The sequence below is a fragment of the Rhineura floridana genome, chromosome 4 (assembly GCF_030035675.1).
Source record: "Rhineura floridana isolate rRhiFlo1 chromosome 4, rRhiFlo1.hap2, whole genome shotgun sequence".
Classification (NCBI taxonomy): domain Eukaryota; kingdom Metazoa; phylum Chordata; class Lepidosauria; order Squamata; family Rhineuridae; genus Rhineura; species Rhineura floridana.
Genome location: NC_084483.1, coordinates 83,693,183 through 83,721,004, shown reverse-complemented (window position 1 = coordinate 83,721,004; position 27,822 = coordinate 83,693,183). Strand labels below are relative to the sequence as shown.

Sequence of the window (27,822 nt, the reverse complement as noted above, 5' to 3'; positions counted from 1 at the left end):
AACACCCATATTCACATTAAGCAACCTTTGCCATGGTATTAGTACTCTGAAAGTAGAGTAATTTTCTTAACTCTAGTTCAGTTAGTTATAGCCAGTGTGACCCAAAGAATAAATATAGTTCATGAACAACTCGGAGATAGAAGTACTGAACTGGGTTCGTACATCATAGAAATGTGGATAAGCAAGTGCGCTGGTGCATACTACCCAAATTGTGCCTGCCCCACTTTTCCCTTTCCAAAGCCAGGAGGAAACAAACCAGAGGCTGGCTTACAATTATGTGAGAATCAGCACTCATCGTTTGTTTCTGTCCAAAGAAACCAAAGTTTCCAGAAAGATAAGATTAAGAAATATAATAATTCCAGGATAGATAATAAACTATTCTTGGAAAGCTAAGCTGTATTTCAATAAATTTATACCAGGTATATGGAGCACAAATGTTGAAAAGAAAATCAAAACTCGCCCAGCATGAGAACATTGTATGGTTTGACTAGTGAAGCTTTTCTTTTACCATTTCCTCTCATTCTGACTCATGTTTTACAGATCCATCAACACACTGTTTGTTAATCATTTGAGGCATATTCCTTAAATACACACCCAAACTGGCCTGTGAACTGCTCAGTCAAAGTGACAGAGGTATGAACAGTATGTTAACCACAAATTTCAATCTGCAATGGGACATGTTTATACTTGAATATCATATACACTGAAAAATTTGAAAATAAAGCAGGCTTGGCCAGTCTCTTGGACACATACACTTATCAGACTTCCAGCGCTGCACACACTAGGCTATCCTGATAATGTTATTAGCTTGTAATGAAAAGATTTTCATAGTGTTCAATCCTGAAAAATCCAACCACTCACTTTGTGCTTGTTTCTGCATTCTACAATGAGATCACCAGGAAATATGAAAGTAGGCTGAGTGATTGGTGCCAACAATCTGCCAATTAATCTAGGGAAGGGAACCACAGAACTAGGGTTTTCTTTCCTGTTATTACTGGCATGCAACTCCCTTGGTCTGTGCTATCCACACATCCAAAGGAATCCTGTACACACATCCATGATAACTGCTGTGGAAAGCAGGAAAAAACATGTTGAGCAAACAGGTCCTAAATTGTAAAAATACTAGATTTCACTTGAGACATAACCCTCACTTACGTGGTTGAGAAAAAAAAGACTACAAAAAGTAATATCAGCAAAAAATATATGGTAGCCAAATATCAACATGCAAAGGAAATAAGGAACTCAAATTCTTCTGTTCCTGCAACAAGCACTGGCTGCATTCAGATAGTTGTCCCTGATTTCATTAAACCTTCCCACAACAGGACAAGGCTATAAAAACAGACAACATGTACAAAAGCAATGAACAAATAACACTATTATACCAGGTAACTGATTCATTCTTCTTTTCCTTGTACTTATTTCTTCATGCCAAACTAACAATTTAAAATGAAAATGAAGTTTCACATCTGACTTACACTCCACTTAACACATTTATAGATTGAGTCCTTAGTCCATAGCCAGTATCCTTCAAATTGGAAATAATTCCTAACACGCTTATGTTAGAACTTTTAGTCCCAAAGTCTTTCTCAGTGTACATTATCATGTGAGGCTGCGTAAAACTCTGTGGAAAGAAACAAAACAAAAGAAAGCTATTAAGGTACAAAAAATGCAGGCTCAATAATCAAAGAATGTAATTCTTTCTAAGTAGGTGTTTTGTGTGCAGATGTGGTGGGCATCAAAACAGGGGAGGAACAGTGTAAGAGGGGGACCCCACAAATGCAGTATGCAGGAAAATCCAGCTTTTGTTATTTTGATTTGAATGAACCATAGATACAAAACTAGGGACCCAAGCCTATATGTGCATTGGAAGGAAACAGCAGGATGCAGCAAGGGGCCTGTACCCTGGGCTACTGGGAGGAAGGATGGGATATAAATCTAACAAATGTATGAATAAAAAAAAAAACAGAGTTCCATATTTGCCATGGGCAAGTGCTTTTGTGGTTTATAGCATCACAGAAAGGAGCAGTAGGTATCAGAGAGGGCCCTATTTCCTCTAAATAGGGTGGGAAACTGCAGGCCTAATTAGGTTTGGCACACATCTCAATTTTGTCTGGTAGGACATTTTGCCCAACCCATACCTACTTGCTCACACCTGACATCATATGTGGGGCAGGTAAGGGTGCAGGTCCAAATGAACAACCAGGATCTTAAAGTGAACTCCTGACTGTTCCTTTCTAAGCAGGGCTCGCTGACAGTGCTGATCAGCTGATTGGTGCTGACAGCGAGCCCCTCTGGGACTGGCTGCACAAGGGAGTTCCCCATCAGGAACTGCAGGGTAGTTTGGCTGTACACTGACAAGAGCATCAAAGCACAAAGGCAGTCTATTGTAATCATCACACAGCTCAGTCTACAGAAGGAGGAAGCCATCCTCCGGCAGATTCACCTGCTAGTTCCATTCTAGATGACACCATGAGGCCCTGCTGAAACTGTTGCCCTGTGGTTCAGGGCTTGACTGATGGATGCGGCCCAGCTTTAAGGTGAGAACAGAAATAAAAGAAGCCCAAACAAAAGCACCCTGTCCTGAGATGTCACTGAGCAAGCAGGAGGGGTAAGGAAGGCCCTAAACAACCACATTGCCCTTCCTTGGGCTACCTCCTGGGGGGCAGATTGGGGTCTAACATACTCTCATTACTCTCTCACCCACGGCAAGGGGCACCGGTCTACCATTCTCCTCCTCTGTAAGAAAACAGAGAGGTTTAAATCCCTGGCACTCCACCCTGTCTTCCTCCTTCTCTGGCCTCTGAAGCTTAAGCTGCACAGCTTTACCTGGCATTGGGCAGCCAGACAATATTTGCCCAGAGTGGCACTGTATCAGATGGCAACCTCAGGTAAGCCTATGTCTGCACTGCATGGGCCCCTGCAGTACCAGTATTCTGCTATACAGCCTAGTCAAGTTGCATTGCTTTTAAAGGAATACACACTCAGAAACACATTCCAATGCACATCTCCATTTGTATGCATGCCTATACATAATTCCATTCAAAACAATGCAATATGTGTACACTGCATCTATATCAGGAGAGATATTTGGATGCACATCTGAATTAGGCCTGCTGTTTGTGATCCAACAAGTCTCTATTTTCCTCTCTTTCTACCATACCCACCCAACATGTTGGACAAAAAAAAAAAAGGTATGTGGAGAGGAAGGTTAAAAGGAAGAAAAATGTCTTCCCACTTGGAGTTTTTTGGACTCCATGTAAACAAAGGCAGTGCAATGAAACAGAACAGAGCAAAATGCAAAAGTTATTACATCTTTTCCCATGTCTGCATTTGTATTTCATTATTCTTAAACTTACCCCTAAAACAGGCCTCAGTGACTGCACCTGCTCATCATAACCACCCCAGTCCATCCATTCCTGGTATTCTCCTTCTTCCAGCAAATACTGATGCCCTGCAAACCTTGATTTCTCATAAGCAACCCAACTACAAATGGTAAACAAACTTTTTAAAAAAGTGGTATGTGATGATAATGTAAGAACAAAACTTATTATTGCATTAACAGCAAAAATAGAAATAAAGAGCAGAAATGGAAATTAAAATAAATTGTCATAAAAACTGCAAATAAAATAGGGGATATGGTCCACAATTTCAGTGGGAGATATTTAAGCATGTGCTTAATTCACCTATTAAAATTAATAGGATTAAAAGTGGCTAACATAGATGAGTTTTGGCCAAGAAAGGTAAGAAAGAACTATGTGATCTAACAGTGCAATGCTATATAGGTCTACTTAGAAGTAAGCCCCACTGAGTTAAAGGGGCTTACAACAATGGTAAGCACGTATGGGACTGCAGCCTAAATCAGCAATAACAAACTAAAGGCAGATCGGAATTGATACATCTTCCAAAAGTCAAGGAACATGTCTAACAATAAGCATCATACACTATGTTGCATTTATATTTACATATGAGGCAATCTTTACCCATGAGAAAGGCTTATTGATCTCAGCAGGACTTAATTCTGGGTAGACACCCATAGGATTGCATTATACATCAAAACAACAACACAGCGCTAAGAACACTTGCTATCCAATGTTTCCACAATATTCATGGGTAAATTCATGGGGACATAAAGAATGCTTTAACATGAACATGTATATCACAAAACTATTATGGCTGCTTTACACATTGTGGAAAGTAGCAGGTATCAAATGTGCAGTAACCACTGTGTTCCCTGTAATGTAACAGAACCAGTTTTTTGTTTTGTTTTTGTGACAAGTGCAGGGTATGGTCCCCTCTTTTTTTGCTGCCCATGGCAACCATTTTGTGCTGGCACCCAAGACACTTTTATCATGGTGTGAGTACTGGCACCTCATTTTTTTTAATGAAAATGATCTGAATAGAACCATAGCCCTCCTTTTATTTCTCTCTCTGACTGTGCGCACATGCTGCAGGTCCCTAGACAATCATAATACTTCATGGGAGGTATACGCTGTGAACATGGACAGCTCAGTCGACTTCTTGACTCACAACACAGCCTCTACAGTACAGTTGAAATATCACTCCCCCTTATACTTACATTCCTCCTATCACTTTTATGGATCCTATTGATGCCAGCTGTCCAGTTTCCAGCTCTGCCGATTCTTCTTTTTTATTTCCTTCTTCAGCAAGAACTATTAATTCTGAATCAAGCTCTACATGTTTTCCTTCAAAGAAAGGCTTTTCATAAATGATTACCTTTAGCAAAACAGGGGAGATAGTAAATAACATTCAGTATTGTGTCTTTACAAACAACTCAAAAGTGCTTTCACATACATTATCCTACAGCACAAGCCTATCTGTGTTTACTCAGAAGTAAATCCTATTGAATTGAGAGGACTTACTTCCAAGTAAATGGAGTTACAATTTCAGCCTTTGTATTATTTATGTGTTGTTGAAACTGGGACCTAAAGTACTACTAGCAGTTATTATTATTAAGTCACTTTCCTTGCAATGCAACCCAAAGCAACTTGCAATAATAAAACATTAAATCCAACTGTAACAAACAGATCCATTAAAAACAGCAAGAACAACACAACAACCTGAAAACACATCAGATAAAGACAGGGCTTACAAGACCTGCCACATTAAAAGAGGCGGCTGATACTACACAGAACCTCAGAAATTATCAGGTGATCTGTCTGTGGGGAAAATAAAGTTTGGGAACCACTAAGATAGAACCTTCTTGTTGACCACTGCTAGGCTCAAGGAACCCCTTCTCTCAAGAGATTCAACTGATAACCCTATTACTTGGCTTTAGGCAGCAGGTAAAAAACACTGGATCAGATTCAAACTACCTTATGCTGGGATGTGGGGGATTTGGAATGAGTGTAGGTGTCATTCCTTCCCTAGCTTAGCTGAGCTGGCCTCCTGCTGGCTGCCAAGTGTGCAGCTGCAATGCCCACTGGTATTATAATGTGCATTGACATCTGGCACTGGCTGGCACTGGGCCTAGTATAGAGCTGGCACAGGGATCTGCCTGACCCATTCTCCACCTTCCACCATTGGCATGAGTGGCCTGGTCTGGCTGTGATGGTGGCTCCACAGAGCCCCAGAAACAGCAGCAGGGAATTAGTATGCCAGGAGAGGAAAGCCACTGAAATCAATGTGGCTTAAGTTAGTAATGACTAACTTAAGTCCCATTGATTTCAACAGGTCTGTTCTAAGTGTTATTGAGTCTAGATCCAACCCACTACTATTCCAGAAAGCTGGGGGGTGGGGGTGATTGATAAAAGTGGAATGTTGTGACTTACAGCTGAAACTGAGCAGCGTTCCCAACAGCAGTAGTATACATATCTCAAAAGATACACTATTATCACATCTCACTTAATTAACTAGGAAATGTATATTAAAATATTTTTACCTTTGGGCTTTCAGGACATTCAACTTTGCGTCCACCCTGCAAATATTCAAGGGAAGGCAGGAGGGAAAAGATTATTGGAAGGTCATTTAACTCTGATTTTGTTAAAGAAGTTCAAAGCATGATTCAATAATTGTACTTCACTTTCTAAAGTCTAAAAGTTAAAAAGTACAATCTGTTGAATAAAAATAGAAATGCTCCTTATAAATTTAATAGAACTAGAATTTCACAAAAATATTAAAGACACAGCAAATGAATCTTAAAGAATTCAATGACAAGTAAGAGATCAAGCTGGAAGCAGCCTGTCCTCTTTTGGGCTTTGCATAGGATTGTATGCAGGACCAGATGAGCCTTGGCCTGATCCAGCAGGGCTCTTCCTATGGTTTAAAATATACCAAAGTGTATGGTTGCATCCAAAGGTTCCTTTCCTCCAGTGGAAGAAGTTCTTTAATAGGCCACTATGAAGTTACAGCTCCCCTACCATTCTTACAGTTTTCATATCATTCTCTCACCATTTTCAAGGGCCTCATGGATCTAATATATGCTTCTTTCTTTTCCCAGAATGATAGATTAGGATATTCTCCAGGCTCCAGCATTAAAGGAATTCCCTGGAAACCAGGTTCTTCATAAAGTAGCCATCTACAAATGGAAAACAACTAGAGGTTTAAAGTTGAATCCTTTCCTGTCAAAATAGAATCCAAGGAATGGTCTGAGAACACATAATGCTATTACACTATTAAAGCTATAGAGGCCTTATTCTGGTTAGTGCCCACAAGGGAAATGACAAGAAAGCTCCATTTAAGCCACTCTAAGACTGCCAAAGGAAAACAGGATATAAGAGTATGAAACAACAAAAGAAAATCTTTTTATATTCATGGGCTTTTTACTATCTGAAGGAATTTTTATCATGGATTTTTACTGCTGCTTTTACCCTGATATTTTTATGATATCTGTGATTTTTTATTATATTTTTACTCTTTTAATTTTTGCAAATGATCCAGAGAATTTTATATTGAAGATCAGTACAGTATACAACTCTAATAAATAAAATGACTATCAGCAGAAATGCACACATTCACTAAATTTCAGGCATTCACTGTGGCATATACATAATACTCTGGTCACCTTCATTTGCATTCTGCAACAATTAATATTGTCTTTCAGTAATGATGATTAACTTCAAAGTTCATAAATGTTTCATAAAATGATTACTGTGTGCTTATTTTTCTTAATACACACTTATAATTCAGACATGTTGACAGATGAGTGTTGTGATTCATTCCCAAAGTTTTATAACTATGTTATGATACAATAGCTAATGGAATCAGTGCTGCTGATTCCATTAACTATCAAAATTAAGCTACTTACACGTTGTATGACACTTACAAACCAACTCCTAATGCTCACTATTCCAGACTACCAGTATGTTATGCTAGGGGGGAAAATCAAACTGTAACAGGTATTGGCTCTCAATAATTTAAATATCTTAATTCCCCCCCCCTTCTTGTGTAACAATGGTGCGGAACTTGTGGCTTTCCAGATGCTGTTGGATGACAACAGACATCATCCCTGAAAAATGGCCATGCTGGCTGGAGCCGATGGGAGTTGAAGTCCAACAGTATCTGAAGGACCACAGATTCCCCACTGCTGTGGTATAAGAATGTGGTTAGTCATTATATAATAAAAATGGGAGTAACGTATTTTAAAAGAATGAACTAAACAGCAATCTAAGCTTAGATCAAGTCTCTAAAACAATTATAGCTCAGCAATCCCTCCTTAGGATAGTAGTAGCTTCTGGACCTGGGAACAATAAGCTTCCCTCCCCATGTACAGCAATCTTAATCCTGACTGTTTCTTGTGGTTATTTAAGGAACAGAAAAGTCTGTCACATTAAATGCTTACAGACATCTTGTCTCATTTGGCCCCTTAGACCTGCAAACTACTATCTCTGAGCCTTAGCTGCCTTCTCCAATATGAGGATGTAATGCTGGTCTAATTTATAAGTTTGTTGTAAAAATTAATGTGAAGTTCTTTGAGAACTTAGTTAAAGAGCCATGCAATTAATAATTATTACACTCATTATTTTTAATTTTTTAAAAATAATTATTACACTCAGATTTTTTTAAAGAAAATTAGGTATTTTTAAAGTGCCAGATTATTCTACATGAACTGCTCTTATGACATGTGATATAAGTAACTGTAAAGGCACATCTGCAGCTTCATTCACAGCTACATGATAAGCACGTTCCTTATGCTCAAAATACCAAACCACACCATGGTCCACATACGTAGATGCACTTTGGAGAATGAAAAAAACAGTTTGTTTTTGCCATAGGTTCAATGCGAAAGCTTAACATAAATAAAAATGTATTTACTATTTATTGGAGACATTTATATATTGTTTAATCAGTCGCATTTCTAAGCAGCATGATGCATTGGGAAACGCACATTTTGTCCAGCATTAGAACTGGACAGCATAGGCAACAGCTCTATTAACTGTCTCTGCATCAAACAATTTTTAACAGTATTGGTGATGTATATACATCTATTTGTAGAAGTGTACAGTAGAGTATTGTTTATACAGGAGCAGAATCTAATCTCAGTTTGTTCTTAGACAAACCTCTGGTTGATTTAGTTTAACACGCTTGCATCCTGCCTGCTTTCAAGCAACATAAGAGTTTTCCATTTGGTTAGGTCAATGATACTTCAAAACATTCAAATAACTATTTAAAAAACTAGTAAAAAGTGTTAATCATTCTGCTCTGTAAATACTTGAAAGAAAGTAAGTGAATAGTCAGTCTCTTTCTCTTACTATTACTTTCATTCTTGTCCTACACAATTTTGTTTCAATTCTCCAGTCTCTAGCCATATACTTTTTTGACATTCTTATCCACTCTGAGAAACATCTTGGTAGTCTTATCATCAACACTTGGTCAGTGTCTATGCATCAGTTTAATTATTTAATACAATCCCAGAAAATGTACCGATTGTTTATTTTGAATCACCGATGCACTCAGTAGAGTGCAAGCTTTCCCATTATTCTACAAGAATTAGTACAAAATAATTTCCAAGACAGTTATACTTGTTGCAACTCATGATCTCTGGTTTACCTAAATGTATTCCTGCTCTTATGAAGAAACCAGGATGCATCACAAGGTGACAGGAATGTGTGCCTGATGTGTACTAGTATATGTGAAGTACTTATATATTACCTTTTACATTACACATGACACATTAAGTGTTTATCAGTAAATCACACCTTATATAATCATCACTCACTATAAGACTGAATAAAAAGAAATATAACTTCATGCATAAAGTGTATCATTTCAGGATCTGGGCATCTGACATCTACTGCAAACAAGTACATTTTTTTAAAAAAATGCACACACATCCATATACTTACATGCCCCGATGAACTTGGATCGAACAAGTCTTCGGTGCAGAACCAAATCGTGTTTCTTCAATGTCATCAAAATAAGAATTTACAATACCTAACCCTTCTGGTTCTGTAAACAAGTCAATTCGGCAAATTCTATAATCCTGGCAAAAATATAAGATTAAAATTATAAAATTAGCCCCATTCTGAGTCTATTCTGTGCAACAACAATACCTGAAAAGGGTACCTGTGGTGCTCCTTTAGTCTTTACAGCAGAGGTATAGGACCTATTTAGCCACTGGTTAATCTATACTACTGTCTTGTTGAAAAGGCCACCACAATGTGGGATGAGCCATTCCCAGAGGATGGATAACTGCATGAGAAGGACCTATGTAATTGGTACCATCCACATGGTGCTGGGCCTTTAAACATTAAAGCAGCACTGAGATAAAACTATAGCTAATTGATCCGCTCCAAAGAATACTATTTTATTTAATACATTTATATACTGCTTATCAAGGGAAAAAATCTAAATCAGTGTGCATAATAAAATCAGAACACAGAAGGATCCAAGTTAAAACCATCAGAAATCAAACATAAAAACTGGAGGTTGTATCCAACACTGTCATTCCACTTGCGCAACAGAACTTTCCTCTTCTCTCCCCTGTAGAACTCCACACACTCTCAAAATCTGCTCCAGGGAGTTGGGGCACCCTCTGGAAATGTTTTGGGGGGCTCACAGGGAGAGGAAAGGAAGGGAAAGAACCATTGTATGAGCAGAACTCCACATGCACAGCACTGCATACAACCGTGAGTCACATTTCTGGGAAGGCCTGAGTAAATAAGGCTGTCTGATGTTGACATGTAAAAAAAAATTCAGACAGTGCCTGTCTAATATACATGGGCAAAGCATTACAAAGCTGGTGCAATCAAATAAATGCTCAATTCCTAGTAGGGGTCAGATGTCTATCATGAGGCACAGAAATATGTGCTTCTTCAGCTGAATTCAATGGGCAGGTAGGAATGTATGGGGAAAGTAGTCCTTCAACTGGCCCTAAGATATTTAAGACTTTATACACTAACAAAACCTTAACCACTTGATGTAATGTCATGGCACCTATATGGCAGGAGATCAATTTCCTTGTCACCTGTGAAACTAATAAGCTGTTCAAGTGTTCTAGAACTATTTTGTTGGACAGTTTGTTCTACTTTTGCATATACACAGGGTTAATTTATAATTCAGCAGCAGAAATAAGTGACAATGATGATGTAAGCCCTATCAGCTAATTGGTTCACATGACAAACTATGGCTTAATGAGACTGCACAAACCTGCAGGCTCTTAGAAAGGAACTTGAAGCTTTGCTTCTCCCCTGCTCTTTCTACTGCTACGTCACACTGAGTTAAACCAAGATCTGGCTTAATGTGTCATCCCAACTGGGACTTGTGGTTAAGATCTTTCCTCACTAATCACAAGCTGTAACCAAGGTTTGTTCTTGGCTACAGCTCATGGCTAGTGCAGAGAGAGTTTAACCACGACTCCCAGTTTGGATGACACTGTTTGAACGACAGATGCAGTAAAAAAAACTGGGAAGGAGCAAAACAGTTCCACGCTTCTCTCCCAGAGCCCATGTGCTCATGCAGTCTAGGTAAGCCATAGTTTGGCTTATCCAGTCAAGCATGCCAGCCCATAAGTCTACAGTAATCTGTAAGTCTACTTAAATTTTTACTTGCCTTTACTACATGCCTTATCGAACCAATTACTGCAGGCTCAGGAAGTTTGCACTCATCTTTGTCACCAGATTGTTCTTCCCCCCAAAGGTTTGCGAGTTCTATTTCTCCTTCCTCCAGAGGAATAGAAGGACCTTCAAAGTTTGGCTTCTCATACAGAATCCAACTATAAAATAAACCATAAAAAAGTTGAATCATCTTCAGCACCAGTTAGGGTATAAACAAATGTATTTTTGGTTAAAGCATTGTTTACCATTACCTTCAAATGAAAAAAACCCCCTGTAAAATGTATTATAACTAAGGCTCAAAAAACCACCTATCCATTCCCAATAATGTTAGACCTTCCCATACAGTTATCCAATGGCCTGCTCTTCTCCAAGCACCTAAGTATGCATGCCAGTCCCACAAAGAGCACAAGTATGTTGTATGCTGGGATTGAAAAGGCGTGAGCCACAGGATAACTGTGTGAAATCTCTATACATAGGATAGGGGTAGGCATGTGCCATGGAACTGTAGTATGATGACTAGAGGATAAACAATAATTTGCAATTAATACCTATTTAAGGTTCAAATCTGGGCAACATAAATTCATTCTGGTTTTGCGAGTTTCCTGTGGGATGAATCTATCACACAAAATGCCTAAACAAAGCAGATGAAGCATTCTGCCAGGATGGAACAAAACAAACAACTAAAAAATGCCAAATTATCAAACTAGTTGATGAATATTGTGATGTTCAGTCATATGCTGCTATGCCACAACTCTCCAGGAACCAAATAACAGCAAGTTAAGTCTAAACAAATAAGAGACAAATTTTCCAGATAGCTAAATAGAAAAATTATTATTTTATTGTAACAGTTGAATCTCAGTTGTTATACATCTCCTTGGGCATCTTGTGAAAAGATGACAGATCTTGTAAATGATTTTGGGGGTGCGTGTAGAACTATAGATATATATTTTGTGGGTGCAAAGAGCTATGCTTATTTTATATGTATAGAGTCCTGTGTGGCTTCACTTTGGTAAAAGGCTAGTTTTAAATGACATGAGATAATTACAGACGCTCCTTCCTCCATTGAAACCAGCCTCTTTTGTTTGACTAGCAAACTCTGATGACTCAGTGAAATCCCTAACCATTATCAGTCTCAGGGCTTATCCACACGGGAGCATTACATCTTACCAAAGACGCTGTTTTTGCCTATGTTTTCTAATTGCATCGTCCGCAGTAAGGGCTCAATGCCACCTGCAAAAAGGGTGTTTTCGATTCACAGTGAGGGGAAGGATCAATCACACAGTTTCCTAATGACCACACCCTCTAACATTTTCACTCCCTCCGGTTGCTTGGCAACTGAGCATGCTCAGTTTGTTTTACCAGCTGCAGTAGGTTATATTTAAAAAGAACAGAAGTGCTATTATTTGTATTTTCACTGGTATAATACAGCTGAAATACAAATCTTTGTTTGAGCAGTATTGTGCTTTTGCGCACAAGTTAGGGGGAAAAGAAAAATAATGGCACTGTTTGCAGCAACATGAAAAAGGCCAGAAAAACAGAGGAGAGCAGCTGGAAGTTGCTTGTCAGCCCACAGGAAACAAAATGAAAGAAGGGAGGGGGAGATAGCGGGCATAAAGAGGGGAACAATTGACACATCCACCTAAAAGCATCAGAGCAAATCGTCTGCAAGGAGAAGTGCAGCACAGTGGAGATGTTTCTTTCTCTACTTTTCATATTATCAGTGGATTGGGTTAGTACAGATTTACAGGGGAGAAACTGTGTGATAGCTTCTGTTTGCTGGTAACATCTTGTGAACCGTGTGAATTAAAAGGAGATTTGAGTAGTACCAAACACACAGTAAACCACCATGTAGATGAGCCCTCATTCTGTACCCCTTTGGCCTCAGCATGGATCAAGAAGCTGCAGGAATTCTGCCAAGTGAAACAGCTTATCACTTGATAATCTGGCAATGTAAATTTGAAGGTTTTAATCAAAGCTTCAGGAAGAGTTTTTAAGAGACGCCTAGCATTCAATAACATTAGTCTAGCTTTCCTGATGTTCTTTTCAAAGCCAAAAAGCAGAAATCTTTTGACAGAATCAAGACAATGTGCTATAAAATTAGAAGTTACAACTTTTCAAAACACCAAAGCAGGAAAATAAGAATACATGAGCAAATTTAACAATAAAGCCTCTACATGCATTAAATCAAGAATTATACTTGCCGGAACACTTCAGAACATGCCTCAGCACACTTCAGAGTAAGCTAGTGAAGACTAGTTTATTCAAGCTAGGCTAGAAAAAAGGCATGAGGCCAAACTGACTTTAGAAGTATACACTGAAGGAGTGAACAAAGTATGTTAAACAGAATGGGAATATGCAGACTGAATTTAGAACCAAGGAAACAGCAGGGAAGAAAACCGGCTATTCTTACCATCCTCTGACGACTTTAACTAGAATTACAGGTGACAGTACCCAAGAGGTGCAGTCCAACACATCATGAAAAACTTCGACAGTGTTTTCAAATGGATCTGGTTGATTGCAGATAACAATCTGTATTTTTTAAAATAAATCACTTCAGTCTTTCTTAATCCAATAAGGAAAAATTAGGGGAAAAGATATCCAATAAAGAAAAAGATCATCTCACCTTTCCTGGTCTAGGATTGATTTTATTTTGGTTGTTGCCTGAAAATGCCTGTTAAAGCAAAGGAGAACAAACTATACGAAATTAATTAGAAATTTAGATATATCTTCCCCAATCATTTAACTTTTGAAGTCTGCTTTTAGTGTATTTCCCTCCAAAAGATATATCCATCAAAACAGTTTCAATAAGATTGTGTATTATTAAAATGGGGTCATGTTAAGGTTATATTATCTGCAAGTGCCTTGACATATTTTAAAATCTTACTGATACAGTACAGCACATTCAAGATGCCAGTACAAATCATTTAGCTACTCAGAGCTGCACCTTAGATGCACAGATATATATTATGCTTAAGGTGCAACCACAAATCACTAACCTTTTGCAGCATGCTAGAATGAGCAGGGGGGTGCAAGCAAGGGGTGCCTGCAGAACTACACCTTCAGCCAATAAAGACATGAGTATGTGTTATACTATATAGCCCAGCCCTGCAAATATCTCATTCCACCCATGCACCAGGTGGAACAGCTGACGTTTTTGAAGAAGGTGTTTACAGTTGGTGGGAAGAAGCTTTTTGAATCAAGGCTGATTTGTTCTGTAAATGAAGATTGTACTTTGCTTTTTAAGGGTTTGAGTTATTTTTGTTGCCTTTGTTCTATTTATTTCTATATTGTTACATTTAGCATAAAGTTTGGTCTCTGGAGAACATGTATTAGGTGAATAATATAAAGCAAAACCATTTCCTGCGTCTCTTATAACACACAGCAGGGTTTACCAACTTTTTTGTGCCCATGAGCACACTTTCACACTAGAGAAACTGTTGTGGGCATAACACATATATGTCAACCAAGCACACACCACAGCCTGTTGGCTACAACAGAATGCTTTTTCAAGCCTACATTCAGTGGGTGGTGGGGATCCTGAGGGTGTCAGGGAAGGCCATGCTGACCCCTGGTATGTAGAAAAACACTCAGTTTCCACATGCACAAAAACATAAGGAAACCTATGCATCCACAGAGTTCCAATATTTTTTTTTTATCATTCAGAACAAAATGTCTAAATTTACATTACTTATAAGCTGCCTTTCAGGGCAAACCTTCCCAAAAGTCTAGAACAAGCCTTTCTTGAAAGCTAATGTCTTAAAAATCAGTGTCCCAATTTCACGTAATCTAGTAATCCTCCGTGGCACAAAAGATCCTCCGTGGCACAGAGTGGTAAGCAGCGATAACGCAGCCGAAGCTCTGCTCATGGCTGGAGTTCAATTCCAATGGAAGGAGGAAGTCGAATCTCTGGTAAAAGGGGTCGAGGTCCACTCAGCCTTCCATCCATCCCTGGTCCGTAAAATGAGTACCCGGCATATGCTGGGGGGTAAAGAAAGGCCAGGGATGGAACTGGCAATCCCACCCCATATATACGGTCTGCCTAGTAAACGACGCAAGACGTCACCCTAAGAGCCAGAAACGACTCGCACTGCAAGTGTGGGGACACCTTTACCTTTAGTATTTAAAGGTGCAATCCTAGCTATGTCTACTCAGAAGGAAGTCCCCTGAATTCCATGGGGCTTGCTCTCAAAAAAGCGAAATTTGGACTGTAGCCTAGACTAGATGTATCTAGTCTGTCAACCATAATCTTTTGCTAGACATTACTATTACTTCATTTATATATTGATTGGATTTCTATCCACTGAGTCTTAAACCTATCTTTTATCACCATTCTTAGAAGCTCCAGGTTGAAGGCATTCCGATAGCAATAGTAAGACTTTTCAGCCAAAAGGTATGCTGGTTCAGCACAAACTACTGTGCTGAACAACCAGCAAACATCAGAATTGGTGGGGTCAGCACAATACAAATGATGAACTAACAAGATACAGCATTATTTGTATCCTTTTTCTTCTACTGTTTCTTGTTTTTATGCTAATTTGGCAATCAACAGTGCCTGGATGCAGCCATGCTCTTCCCATTCCATTTTAATTTTGACCATTTGGACAGAGGAATAACGAAAAGGTAAAGCAGCATCACTTTTTAATGCAACACTTTAATGCATGCCATTTTATTGGAGAGATAACCCTGTTCTTCTGGAAAATAAAATTGCCATTTCCACTTCCAGCCACTATTTGTTCTAGCTTCAAAATGCATGTATTTCACTGAAGTGAAGAAGGAAAAATATCAAACAAAAAATCAGTTCAGCTTTCCAGTTATGTAAAGCACACAGACTTCTAGAAGTAGAAGAATAGCATTAAACCCCACCTCAATCTCTGGTAAGAATCCATTTGGTTCATACTGGCCAGGTTTCAACCAGCTTGAAAAACTGGTATCAGGTTTTCCAAAGTTTGGCATCTGTAAAATTCTCTCTTTTTTTGCATCCTCAGTTTGTAAACATTTCTCCATAAAGTTTGGAGTTTTGAAACCTGAAAGAGACTGGAACATCACAATAAAAATATCAATGGTAGCTTACTGATAAGATATAACACAACATACACATAGATTATGATTTTCATGTAGTTATGTTTGTCCTATTACCTCTGATTTCTGAGCTATATCAAATGTTAGAGGAGATATTCCTGAGGAATCAACACTCTTCTGAGATGCAAAAGATGTTGTGATAGTGTTTATAGAGGTCACAGATGGTGTGAACACATTTTCTTTAGTTGCAGGTGATAGAAGGCTTGAGAAGATGGCACTGTTTTCAAGTCGAGATCTCTTAATGTCACCATCTGTACTATCCTTATTCTCCTTTCCACATATTTCCTGGGTGAGTGCAGGATCAGCTCTGTTGGCCAATTTTAGTGATTGGAGAAGAATGCTATTTTCGGTTGAGGCACGCTTGGGTCTGACTCTAGCCTCTGTTTCTAGACTTTGCAATTTCAGCTGTAAAGATGGGGCTAAATCTCGTGGTTTGTCTTTCTTGACTCCTAAACCAACTGTAAATACATTGGGATCAAATATTTTCTCTAAATTGTCTTCATGAATTGGAGGCATAGCAAAATGAGGTGCTGGAGATTTTGGAACTTTGGCCTTTTTCTTCTTCTGAGGTATACAAACAGAGCTGTCCAGGTTTTTAAGAGTTTCCGTAAACTTTGCCATGTCAGAAGGGGAATCACAAATGCCATCATCATTGCCAGCTTTAGGAACATTACAACCACTGCTTGAACTTTGTTGTCCACTGATATTCTGCTCAAATACCTGTATGTTTTCCAAAACAATATTTGACATCTTTCTGTCTTCATTCTCAATCTGAGAAGTCGTGTTGTGTTCCAATTCTGATTTTCTGGGCACTAAGTCAGTTTGCAGGAGACACTGATCGTCTTTACTTGGGGAATATATGTCTGTTTTCAAGGAAAGTTTCTCTCCACTTTCAGGAGTTATGGATCTGGCTTTTGTACTCCTGTCATTATCATTTTGGATGGTTTCAATTTCTTCAATATGTTGCACAGTTTCAGTTTTAAGTAGCAAATTATCCTTGGCTAATTCTGTAACTACTTTTTTAGAAGTGCAAACATTCACTTGATGTTCATCTATTTTACTATTTTGATTAAACTGAGAATCAGCAATGTTTCCAACTTCCTCATTGGTCATGTTTGATTGGGTTCCTCCTTCAGACTTGATCTTTATATCTGAAGATACCTCTTTCACCTTTGCACCATTTTGAAATACTTTCTGCCGATTGTTTGGCTTTGTGCTTCTGTTGGTCTGTTCACTTTCATTATGCTGTTTCCCAAATTTCAGCTTTGCTCTGCCAACAAATGTATTTGATACAGAACCTTTTTTTGAAGTAGAGGTCTCAGCAGATTGGTTTTGGTTAGTATGTTTGTTTTCAAACATGGATATTTTGTTAGCAATACTGAAGTTAATTTTAACAGTTTTGTCCATGGAATCTTGCTCAGTTTGCACATCTTCCATAGTTTTGGAAGCTTTAAGGTTTAATTCAATATTCTTTGGTTTAGCTGGACTGTAAAAACAAAATAATTCAACACATTATCTTAAAGAAATATTTTATTTCTAACATGATTTACAGCACAATCCTATATATGTCTACTCAAATTAAGGCTGCAGTCCTAAAGACACCTACTAGGGAGTAAGTCCCATTGAATATAGGGGGACTTACTGCTGCACAAACATGTATAGGATTGTGCTATATGTCCCGTTAACTTCCGTGAGACTTGTTCTCAGGAAAATGTTATAGGAATGCAGCCTTTATTATTCTCTAAATGCAAATGTGCTCAAGTTCTGCTTGTGGGCTTCCCTTGGGCATCTGGTTGGCCACTGTGAGAACACAGTGCTGGACTAGATGGGTCTTTGGCCCAATCCAGCAGGGCTCTTCTTATGTTGTAAAATACATGGTTGGATCTAGACTTGCCATTTTACAAACAGAAGGGCTCCTCCCATTCATGGAACAGACTTTGATCTCTGGAAAAAGGGCAGACAACATTTCCTGCAAGTTCTCCCTTCCTTTGCAACTCCCAGCCACATAGCCACTCTGTTTGGGATGGGCTGCCAACCCGCAGGAGCAAATTTTTGGGAGGTGTAAAGGGCTGAAAAAGAAATATTTGAAAATGGACACAGACTTCTTCCACCAGTGAGATCATCCCCTGAGTGGATGATTTTCCACTCAGGGAAAATCTGGATCTAACTCGCAAGATTTTAGTGAACGTTCTTATAAAGAAACATCTCTATTAGTCTAACTCATCACAAAAAAACAAAAATCAAAGTTGAATTTTACAATGCTGCATAAAGACTGTATCCCTAAGAAAACTTGTTAGGAATATAGTTAGGACAGTGTTGTTGTTTTTTAGAACAGTATTAGAGAAAACTTTTTTTAAAAAAAATCTAATTCCTTAGAAAAATGTGAGTTCTCAACAGTACAGTAATGTAACTTTCCTTTTACTTTTGTTAAGTCATACATTTTAACTGGAAGTGTGTTTTTTTCATTCCACTTTAACATACCAGACAAGAATTATAACCATTATTTACTATCACAAGCCCTTACTTTTCTTATAGTAATTATATACTACAAAATATATTTTCTACCCTGCCTATTGTTTGACAAGTTACAGCAGTGTTTTCTGCCAGAGAACACTGTGCCCTTCAGAAAACAGAGACTTCTTCACCATGGACCTCTTGCTGTCATTTGGTAGACTTGGAATTCAAAGAAAGTCACCAAACAGAAGCAGAGAGCAATCAAGCTGAATGTTAGACATAAAGTATGACATTAACTATGGTTATAAAACAAGGCTTGGCTACAAACAATGTACTCCCTCTTCACAATCTCCAGCTCTTCACCATGTTACCAATTACACTGCTATAATAATGGTCTTCACAGGAGTTAGCTAACCAGCTTCAAACCATAAATTCACATTCTAGTGAAAGGTGAACCCTAATTACCATTAAGCATGTCTATTGGCAATGTTGATATAATGTTTAGTCAATGCTATAGACAATAGAAAAGGGTGGATAGATCCACACATTGGGGAAGTTGGGGGGCCAGGACTGCATGATTCCCATGGCCTGCTGGATTTCCCCCCCCCCATGGTTAAACGTGGCTAGCATCATTTCTGCAGTGACAGCCTATGTTCAATCAGCCTTCTTCTTCCCCCTTCCTTCAGAGGCTGCCCTGACTTCTTCAACTTTTCTTAGTTAACTACAGAAACAAGACACATTCCCTAATGTGTGCGGTTTCTTTCTAATAATTACATAGTTGGGTGTTTGACAATAGTCCATGGTTAAATCTGTAGTTCAAACTCCTTACAGAACTGTGGGGATATTTCATAGTTAAAACTGCTAAGTTACAAAAACCATAAAGACCTTTAATTTGTGGATGTTATGAGATACACCAAGAGACTGAACATACTTAAGTAACAAACATGAAAGAAGCCCCACATTCTGACAAATCAACCTACTTTGTACTTAGTCAGCAAGCTGGATTTTGACCTGCTTTAACTATTTATTCCAAGATAAAAGTGTCTATACCTTATGAAATCTAAAGACAGCTTCATTAAAATAAACCCACAGAAGTTTCAATATGCCCTTGAAGCCATAATGTACTGTTAAAACTGGTCTATACTTCTTAGCTTTTCATGTTCTCTCCCTATGTCTCCTGATGCATTTACCTGACAACAGCCACTTAGTGAAAAAATACAGTTCTAATACCATTTGTTAAAAAACATTTGACACTAACATCTTGCAACCAACAATCAGAATCATTACAATGTTACTCATAGTGAAAAGGAGTTAATTAAGCCTTCCTTATTGTGTGTGTGTACACACACTAATAGGGAACACATGTACATGTGGAAACACACACACAAATATTCCTGCCCTGGTTTGACATGGTCTGGACATTTATTGGGGCCACACAGAGTTCAGCCTACAGACTGCAGAAAAATAATTGGGGAGGAGGAATTGTTCAATCTTACAAAAAGATGGCAGCTGTCAGTATGAAAAAACAATAATAGGTTCAGTAGGAGTACCAGACTGAGAAAATGAAAAACACACATGTAGTAGAATCCAACAACAAGGCTCCCAGAGGTGTAATCAGGGCCCAATGACAAAAAGGCATGAAGAGCGTCCCAGGCAGCCTCACTGTGTGCAAGACAGGGCTAAATATACTTCACAGTGCTCCAGAAAATGGTTCAACTTTTAATGTCTTTCAGGTTAACATAAGAACATATGAAGAGCCTATTGGATCAGGCCAATGGCATCATGTTCTCACAGTGGCCACCCAGATGCCCATGGAAGCCCACTAGCAAGACCTGAGCACAAGAGCACTCCTTCCTCCTGTGGTTTCTAGCAACTGGTGTTCAAAGGCATACTGACCATGGAAGCAGAGCACTGCTATCATAGCTAGTAGCCATTGATAATCTTATTTTCCATGTAATGGTCTAGTCCTCATTTAAAGATATCACTGCCTCCTGTGGGAACAAATCCCATAGGTTAACTACAAGCTATGTGAAGAAGTACTTTCTTTTGCTGTCCTAAATCTTCCAACATTCAGCTTTATTTGATGTCCAATTGTAGTGTTATGAGAGTGGGAGAAAAACTTCTCTCTATCCACATTTGCCATACCATGCATACTTTTATACAGGTTAAAATGGCAGCAGCCACAAAGGACAAGAAAATTCAGAGGGAAGGGGGATAAATGGAAGTCCTGTGGTTTGAACTAGGATGTTGTGAAGCCTTTGCAGATTCAGACTGGTAAGCAGAAGCTCAGCCTCTCACATCCAAATCAAATAAATCAAGAAACAAAAGACCAACGAGAAGCAATAAAGGTAGGAAAAAGTGAGAATACATCCCACACATTTATATTTACTTTCATATTATGGAAGAACTGATATAGAAGTCAGAATCCAGAGAAGCATATTGGTACATTCATCCATTTCAGCATACCATTCCTTCACCATGCTACATCAACACGACACTTGTGAAACTCTGAATGCAAGCTTTAAGCTATAGACTATGGGGCTGTTCTTTAGGGGTGTCAAGAAAATGCTCTACTATGCATCTGCTAGAGACCATGGCCATAGATAAAAAATGCACAACAAAGAAACAAATGAAGACCCAAATTGTGGGCATTATTTCTGTTTTACACAACCTGAAATCACAATAAATTTTTCTCTCTCCCTCTCTCTCTCACATACACAATTTACACTTTTCATTTGCACAAACACACACCATGCATGCACTCCATTAACATACTTTCATATGTAATTCGAAGTCGATTGCTGGTATGACATGCTATGCCACCTTCTTAGCATCAACAGTTCACAGTCCTTTGCAGACACTTTACCAGTTTAGCAACCATGTTGTTCATAAGCCCTCAAGGAAACTGAGCCACTAGAATGGGAGGATTCAAGGTGCTGGAATATTGCCTAAAGGCAGGAATGGAAAGAAGACGGCCAATGAACTGAGAATGAATCCTGTTAACATGGAAACCCTGTGGGTGGGTGCTTCTCAAGCTCAGAAAGTGATTAGACAGCATGTTCCAGATGGGTTACACTCACCCGGAAGAAACTGTTGCATAGACTGGGGAAACTCTTTGATTTTACATTGTCACTTGAGGCCCAGGTGGAGTGCCTTAGCTCAACTCTAGCTGGTTCACAAGCTATGGCTGGATGATGATAGCCTGGGCACAGTGACCCATGCTTTGGTAACTTCCTGGTTGGGTTATTGCAAATATGCTCTACATGGAATCGCCCTTGAAGACGGCCCAAAAGCTACAATTAGTGTAGAATATGGCTCTCAGAGTAAACAATTAACTGATGCAGTTAACTGGAATCAGGCAACGAGTAGCACTCAGTGGAGCAGCAGTGGAGCAGCATGAACATCAAGCTTTCCTGCCAGTTACCAAGAGGAGGAAGGGTAAGGCAGATGGGAGCCTGGGACAGTGCAGGCACAGCAGTGTCAGACTGCTCCACCACTTTGCCTACACCATGCCAAATTCTCTCCACCTTGCCCCCCTTGGTAATCGGCAGTGATGGTTGGTGGTGGGAAAACAGGTTGATGAAGGGCAAAGTGATGGGGAGCAAATGCTGGCATGTTTACAATGTGTTGACCTCCCCGATGCATCACCCTCTTAGCAGGGAACTACAACCCATCTTCTGGGAAGCTAGTGTAATGGTGCCATCTCACCCAGCAAGCCATTTCTGGTGTACACAAATCATTTTTTGAATAAGATTAATTGTAAATATTTTAGCTCAGACATTTCCAAGACATTAATCTAGTTTCTAGGATTTCCGGATGTTGCAGCTGATGTTTTTATTGATCTGGTTTTATTGTTAGGTTATTTTACTTGCTGTAAACTGCCTTGGTATCCCTTGGAATGAAAGGCAGTATAGAAGTGAGGCCCCAAATATCTGAAATACAGCCTCTTTCTCTACAGACACTCTTGAGTGTTAAGATCAGCAGAGGAAGTTCCACCAGCATCAGAAGCCTGGGTGGTGGCAGCCAGGGAGAGAGGGTTTTCTGTGGCACCCCCTAAGTTGTGGAACACTGTCTCCAAAGAGATCTATCTGGCAAATTCACTGTACAGTTTTCAGGGAATACTGAAGACCCACTTCTTTACCCTAGGATTTAACTTTTTAGGATCTACCCTATTTTTCTTATTTTAAGTTTTTAAAATTATTTTTAAATATATATTTTAAACTGTTACTGGGACCTCAGGATGAAGGATGGGTAGCAGAAATCAATCAATCAGTCAATCAAGATCTCTCTTCAGCTATTCTTCTTGGTATTGAGTTATCACTCAAGAAGGGGCCTCTTGAGCAAGGGTGCTAGCCCTGTGTGCTGCTGCCATTCTAGGCACCCTTTACAAGTTGGTGAACGTCTGAATAGAGGATCCTCTTGTACATGTGGAAAATGAGGGTTCTGAAATGTGGGGAGCCTCCACAAGTACAGAAGCTTCCTTACTTCAGAAGTTCACACTTCAGCTCATAGAAAGTGATGTCAGGTAGAGTTAGAACACTTGTCCCCATGTCTCCCTATTTACTAGTAAGCCTATCATTGGAATAGACTGCAAAAAGAGGGCTGCAGAGGTCTATCAAACTTTTATAAAAATCCTTGTAAAAACTTAAGTAAACATTTTAATGATCATCTACTTTTGCTGTAAACCACCCAGAGAGCTTCGGCTATGGGGCAGTATATAAATGTAATGTAATAAAATAAATAAATAAATAAATAATAGTTGGAAAATTGTACTCCAGGTTTCTACTTCTCTTGTAAGGATTTGATGAGAATGCAAACTCAAGTTAGAGCAATTAAGAAAAAGATCTATATCTTCCAGAAAGACCAGCCCATACCCTTGACAGCTGTTGAATCTAAGTTCCAGTCTATTAAAGTGGAATAAGGGAAAACAACAACTTTTAAATGATTTATAGTTCCCATAATACAATGCCTACAGTTATAATTCATAGTCATCACTGGAAATGATGCTACCAGATGTGTCTGGACTGGAAAAGCAATGTACATCAAGGGCTGGTGCTAATGAATTATTAATTTGAATATCACGGATAATGACACTAACACCCTGCTGCTAAGCAAATTTATCTGCCATGTACATGCTGTTTATTTCAATTAGATTTATTCAAAGTAAGACCGCAGTTTTAAAGTCCAATCTTTAATCAAAGGTTAGTGGTTTTGATTTTAATATATATTTACAGCTGCAAATATTTACTTCCAAGTAATGTTTATGCCACTTTGTTCCAGGCTTAAACTCAGGTAAGTTTGTATAAAGTTTCAGGTTTACAGGGCAATTGACCAGAAGTAAGAACCACTGTGTTTAACTAATCTTATTTTCTGGAAAGTATATTTAATATTGAAGCCTTAATATATTAAGTTAAGATTGCAACCCTACACACAAAGAATCAGTTTAAGAGTTGTCGAGGACCTTGGACCTCACCATGTCCAATATCCTGCTCAGTGCAGGATCTGCAATGCATGCTGCTACTTCAGCTCCCCGATAAATGGCTGTTCAGCCTTTGCTTAAGTAGCTCCAATAAACGAGAGACCATCACCTTCCAAGATATATGTTCCACTGTCAAACAATTCTTACAGTAGGATGTTTCTTCTAAAGTTTTAGGTGTTCTGCACCCCTGAAATTTCCACCTCTGTTTCCCTCTGAAACAACAGAGAACGTCTGCTCCATCTTCTGCATGACAGCCCTTCAAACATTTGACGTCTACCCTTCTCTTCTCTAGGTTAACTATACCAGGCTCTTTCATTGTTCCTTATAGGGCTTGGTTTTCAGATTCCTTACCATCCCGCTTGTCCTCCAGGATTGCTTTACCTATACACAGGACACACTTCAGTTGGCCAATGTACTTCATAAAATGTGGCACTTAGACAGAACTCTCGGTGTGGCCTGACCAGCACAGAATACAATGGAACTATTAATTCTCATTGCTGGATATTTTGTTTCAGTTAATGCAGCATATGATTGCTTTAGCTTTTTAGCAGCTGCATTGCATCGTTGGCTCAATGAAAGACTCTTAGATCCTTTTCACATGTACTGCTGCCAATCCAGGTCTCTCCTTCTACTTGTGTCTGATTATTATTTTTGGTACCTATATACAGGACTTCTCTGTTGAATTTCATTGGGTTGGTTTTAGCTCAATTGTGTTAAATGTTCCTCCCAGCTTTGCCTCATCCGCAAGTTTGATAAGCATCCACTTCATACCCGTGATCCAAGTCATCTAGAAAAACATTTTTTTAAAAAAACACATTGGGCTTAGGAAAGCTCTGTGGGAGCTCTCGCCAGGTTGTTGGTGCAGAGCCATTAATGAACGCTGGCTGGGCATGGTTGTTCCACCAGCTCCACCTAACAGTAGCATCATCCAGCCCCATTTTATGATCTTGTCTGTGTCCCATTGACTTTAATGGGGCTTAATTATGTGTAAACAGGCAGTCATAATACATCAGATTTAAGTAAACCAACTTATCATAGTCAGACAATATATGAAAATCAATTCATTACAATACGCAATTAGGGGCAAGTCAACTGAACTGATTTTCATTTCCTAATATATACAGAAGTCACAGATTTTTATGTTTCTGTATAACATGTCACTATAGTACAACTTGCAGAAGAAAGCTACACTTAGATGACTAAGCTGGTAAATGTGTCATCTTCTTGAGAACACAATGTTATTCCCACCCATATTTATAAATGTTTTGCCAGATTAGGCCTCAGATAAGACTCTCACAGAAAGTTTTACTTCTACCATAAGGCAATTTCTTCTCTGTTAAACTGACAAATAAGATCCATATGAAATCAAAGCTGAAAACCTGGGAATAAGTCTCATTGAACTCCATCGGATTTATTTCTGAGTAAATATTTATAGGATTGTACTTAAAGATTTTACAGAGTTCAACAAGTATTTTAGAAGCCTCAGGAATCAGGAGTGGTTAGTGACTCAGTTCTATACCAGCATCATATTTGGTGATTGAGAAACTGTTGTTACCTTGTAGTGGGAGAAAAGATGCTGAGTGAAACTGGCTCAAGTTCTTGTTTAATCTAACTTTTCAGTATCCTTTTAAAAAAATCATTCTTACAAAACTGATGATTTGTTTAAGGTATTTAGAAAATCAAACCCATAGATTTATATAAATCAGCCCAAATCTACAGAAATTAATTATCAACATCTCATTCAGATTAAAAAAAAAACCTGCTTCACTGTCCAATAAAAAGCTTCATCAAACAGTGCACAGGTGAAGAACACTAAAAAAGTTGTTCAATGGGATTTTTTGCAGAATCAAATTGCACATTATATTCTACTCCTCAGTATCTCTAGTAGATAGAATCTAATTGAAATATCACTTATGATTCCAGAATTTATTTTTGAATAATTGTTTAATGATGATGCAGTGATATATTACAATGCATGCAACTATCTTTGCAAGTTTCTCATTAAAGTAATTCCATGTACGGAATTCCAAGTCTCACATTTCTTGACCTGGCTGTAACAGTGCAATCATATTTTTGAAAAGTGCTGAGGGCTGCCTATTTCAGTTTTCTTTAAAATTAATACTTTGCCCCAGAGCAACTCATCAGTCCCTTAAGTCACTTATTCTAGTTATTGTGGCACAAAAAGAGAACAGGCATGAATAATGTACACAACACTAGGATACAATTCACAAAGTGCTGCAGGTTGACCTCTTGAAACACACCCACCCAGTGGTGGCTGGTGCCATTGGGACTGGCAAAGCAGAAGGCAGGACGACCAACAGGAGACAGCCCAGTGCCAATTGCTGGCAGAACCAAGTAAATCTAGTCTTGTCTCCATCCACCTCCAGGCTTTCTGCAAGGGCAACATTGAGACTATGGAGGAGGAAGCTGACAAGCAGTGCAACTCCCTGGACTGGTTGTAAGAAGGCAGGCAGGTAGGGCCTGGCTGAGGGCACACTGAGGTTTGGTGGGGCAATGCCCCATTTTCCCTAATAGATCATCTATTCTTCCACTGCACCCACCTGGGCACTGCTCCAAATGGCAAGGTATTCACATGAATAGGCTCCCCACATCTTCTTTGTGTTTTGTATTGGAATAATTAAAATTGCTGTAACTTCACGTAAACACATTGCCACATGAGTAGGCACTATAGCACTGGGTGATTGTCTTTCAGCCTCTGGCAGTTGTGTCACAGGGTACCATCATGTCTCCCATGCTGTACAACATTTATGTGAAGCCTTTGGGAGTGATCATCAGAAGATTTGGGGCAAGGTGTCAGCTGATGATACCCAGCTCTATTTCTCTGTAACATCTGAACTGGGAGAGGCTGTGCAAGCCCTGGACCGCTGCCTGGACTCAGTAGTGGGCTGTGGTTCCCGAGTTCAGATAATTGGTCAGTTGCCTGCTTTGGATGGGGTCACACTCCCTCTGAAAGAGCAGGTTCAGCTGTGGCCATTTCTGGACTGGGATAGCCTGACCACTGTTGTCCATGCACTGGTAACCTCTAGGCTGGATTTCTGTAATGTGCTCTATGTGGGGCTGCCCTTGAGGTTGGTCCGGAAGCTGCAGCTGATGCAAAACATGGCAGCAAGACTGCTCACTGGGGCAGGGTATCACCATGTCACCCCACTGCTGAAAAATTGCACTGGCTGCCCATTAGCTACCAGGCCAAGTTCAAGGTTCTAGTTTTGGTATACAAAGCCCTGTACAGCTTGGGACCAGAATACTGGAAAGACCATCTTATCCCTTATATACCCAGTCGATCACTGCGCTCTGCAGGCGAGGGCCTCCTGCAGATACTATCTTATCAGGAGATCCATTCCGCACACCATAGGAAGAGGACTTTTTGTGTAGTGGCACCTACACTTTGAAATCCCGTCCCCTTAAATATTAGACAGGCACCCTTTGTGTTATCTTTTCGGCGCCTACCAAAGACCTTCCTCTTTCAACAAGCCTTTTAAGTAGAGACCTTAACCCAGTCTGTCAGAATTGCTTTTAAATATTTTTAAAGTTTGTTAAAAAAGATATTTTTAAAGATGTTTTGTTCAAATGTGTTTTTAAGGTGTTTTGTTGTAAGATATTTTAATGTCTGTTTTCAATATGTTTTAGCATTTTTGTTTGCTGCCCTTGGCTTCTATTGGGAGGAAGGGTAGGATATTATTATTATTACATCATCATCATCATATAAATCTATGGACTGGGCCTATGATTCTTGCAGTGCAGACCCCTCCAAATGACACATGCAAGTAAACCAAATTT

General features: G+C 39.1%; 1 protein-coding gene across 3 annotated transcripts in view; it reads right to left on the bottom strand.

The window, feature by feature from the left end:
- The window catches only part of CRYBG1 (crystallin beta-gamma domain containing 1), a 139,026-nt gene that overhangs the window by 22,271 nt on the left and 88,933 nt on the right, over positions 1-27,822 (bottom strand). For all 3 annotated transcript variants that reach the window (XM_061623496.1, XM_061623497.1, XM_061623498.1), the window contains 11 exons: positions 16,149-17,577; positions 15,876-16,046; positions 13,636-13,683; positions 13,423-13,541; positions 11,008-11,170; positions 9,303-9,439; positions 6,409-6,535; positions 5,900-5,935; positions 4,577-4,734; positions 3,357-3,483; positions 1,476-1,621 (listed from right to left, as the gene is read on the bottom strand). In XM_061623496.1, the coding sequence (XP_061479480.1) occupies positions 1,476-1,621; positions 3,357-3,483; positions 4,577-4,734; positions 5,900-5,935; positions 6,409-6,535; positions 9,303-9,439; positions 11,008-11,170; positions 13,423-13,541; positions 13,636-13,683; positions 15,876-16,046; positions 16,149-17,577 (2,661 nt within the window). The remainder of the gene's footprint in view (positions 1-1,475; positions 1,622-3,356; positions 3,484-4,576; positions 4,735-5,899; positions 5,936-6,408; positions 6,536-9,302; positions 9,440-11,007; positions 11,171-13,422; positions 13,542-13,635; positions 13,684-15,875; positions 16,047-16,148; positions 17,578-27,822) is intronic.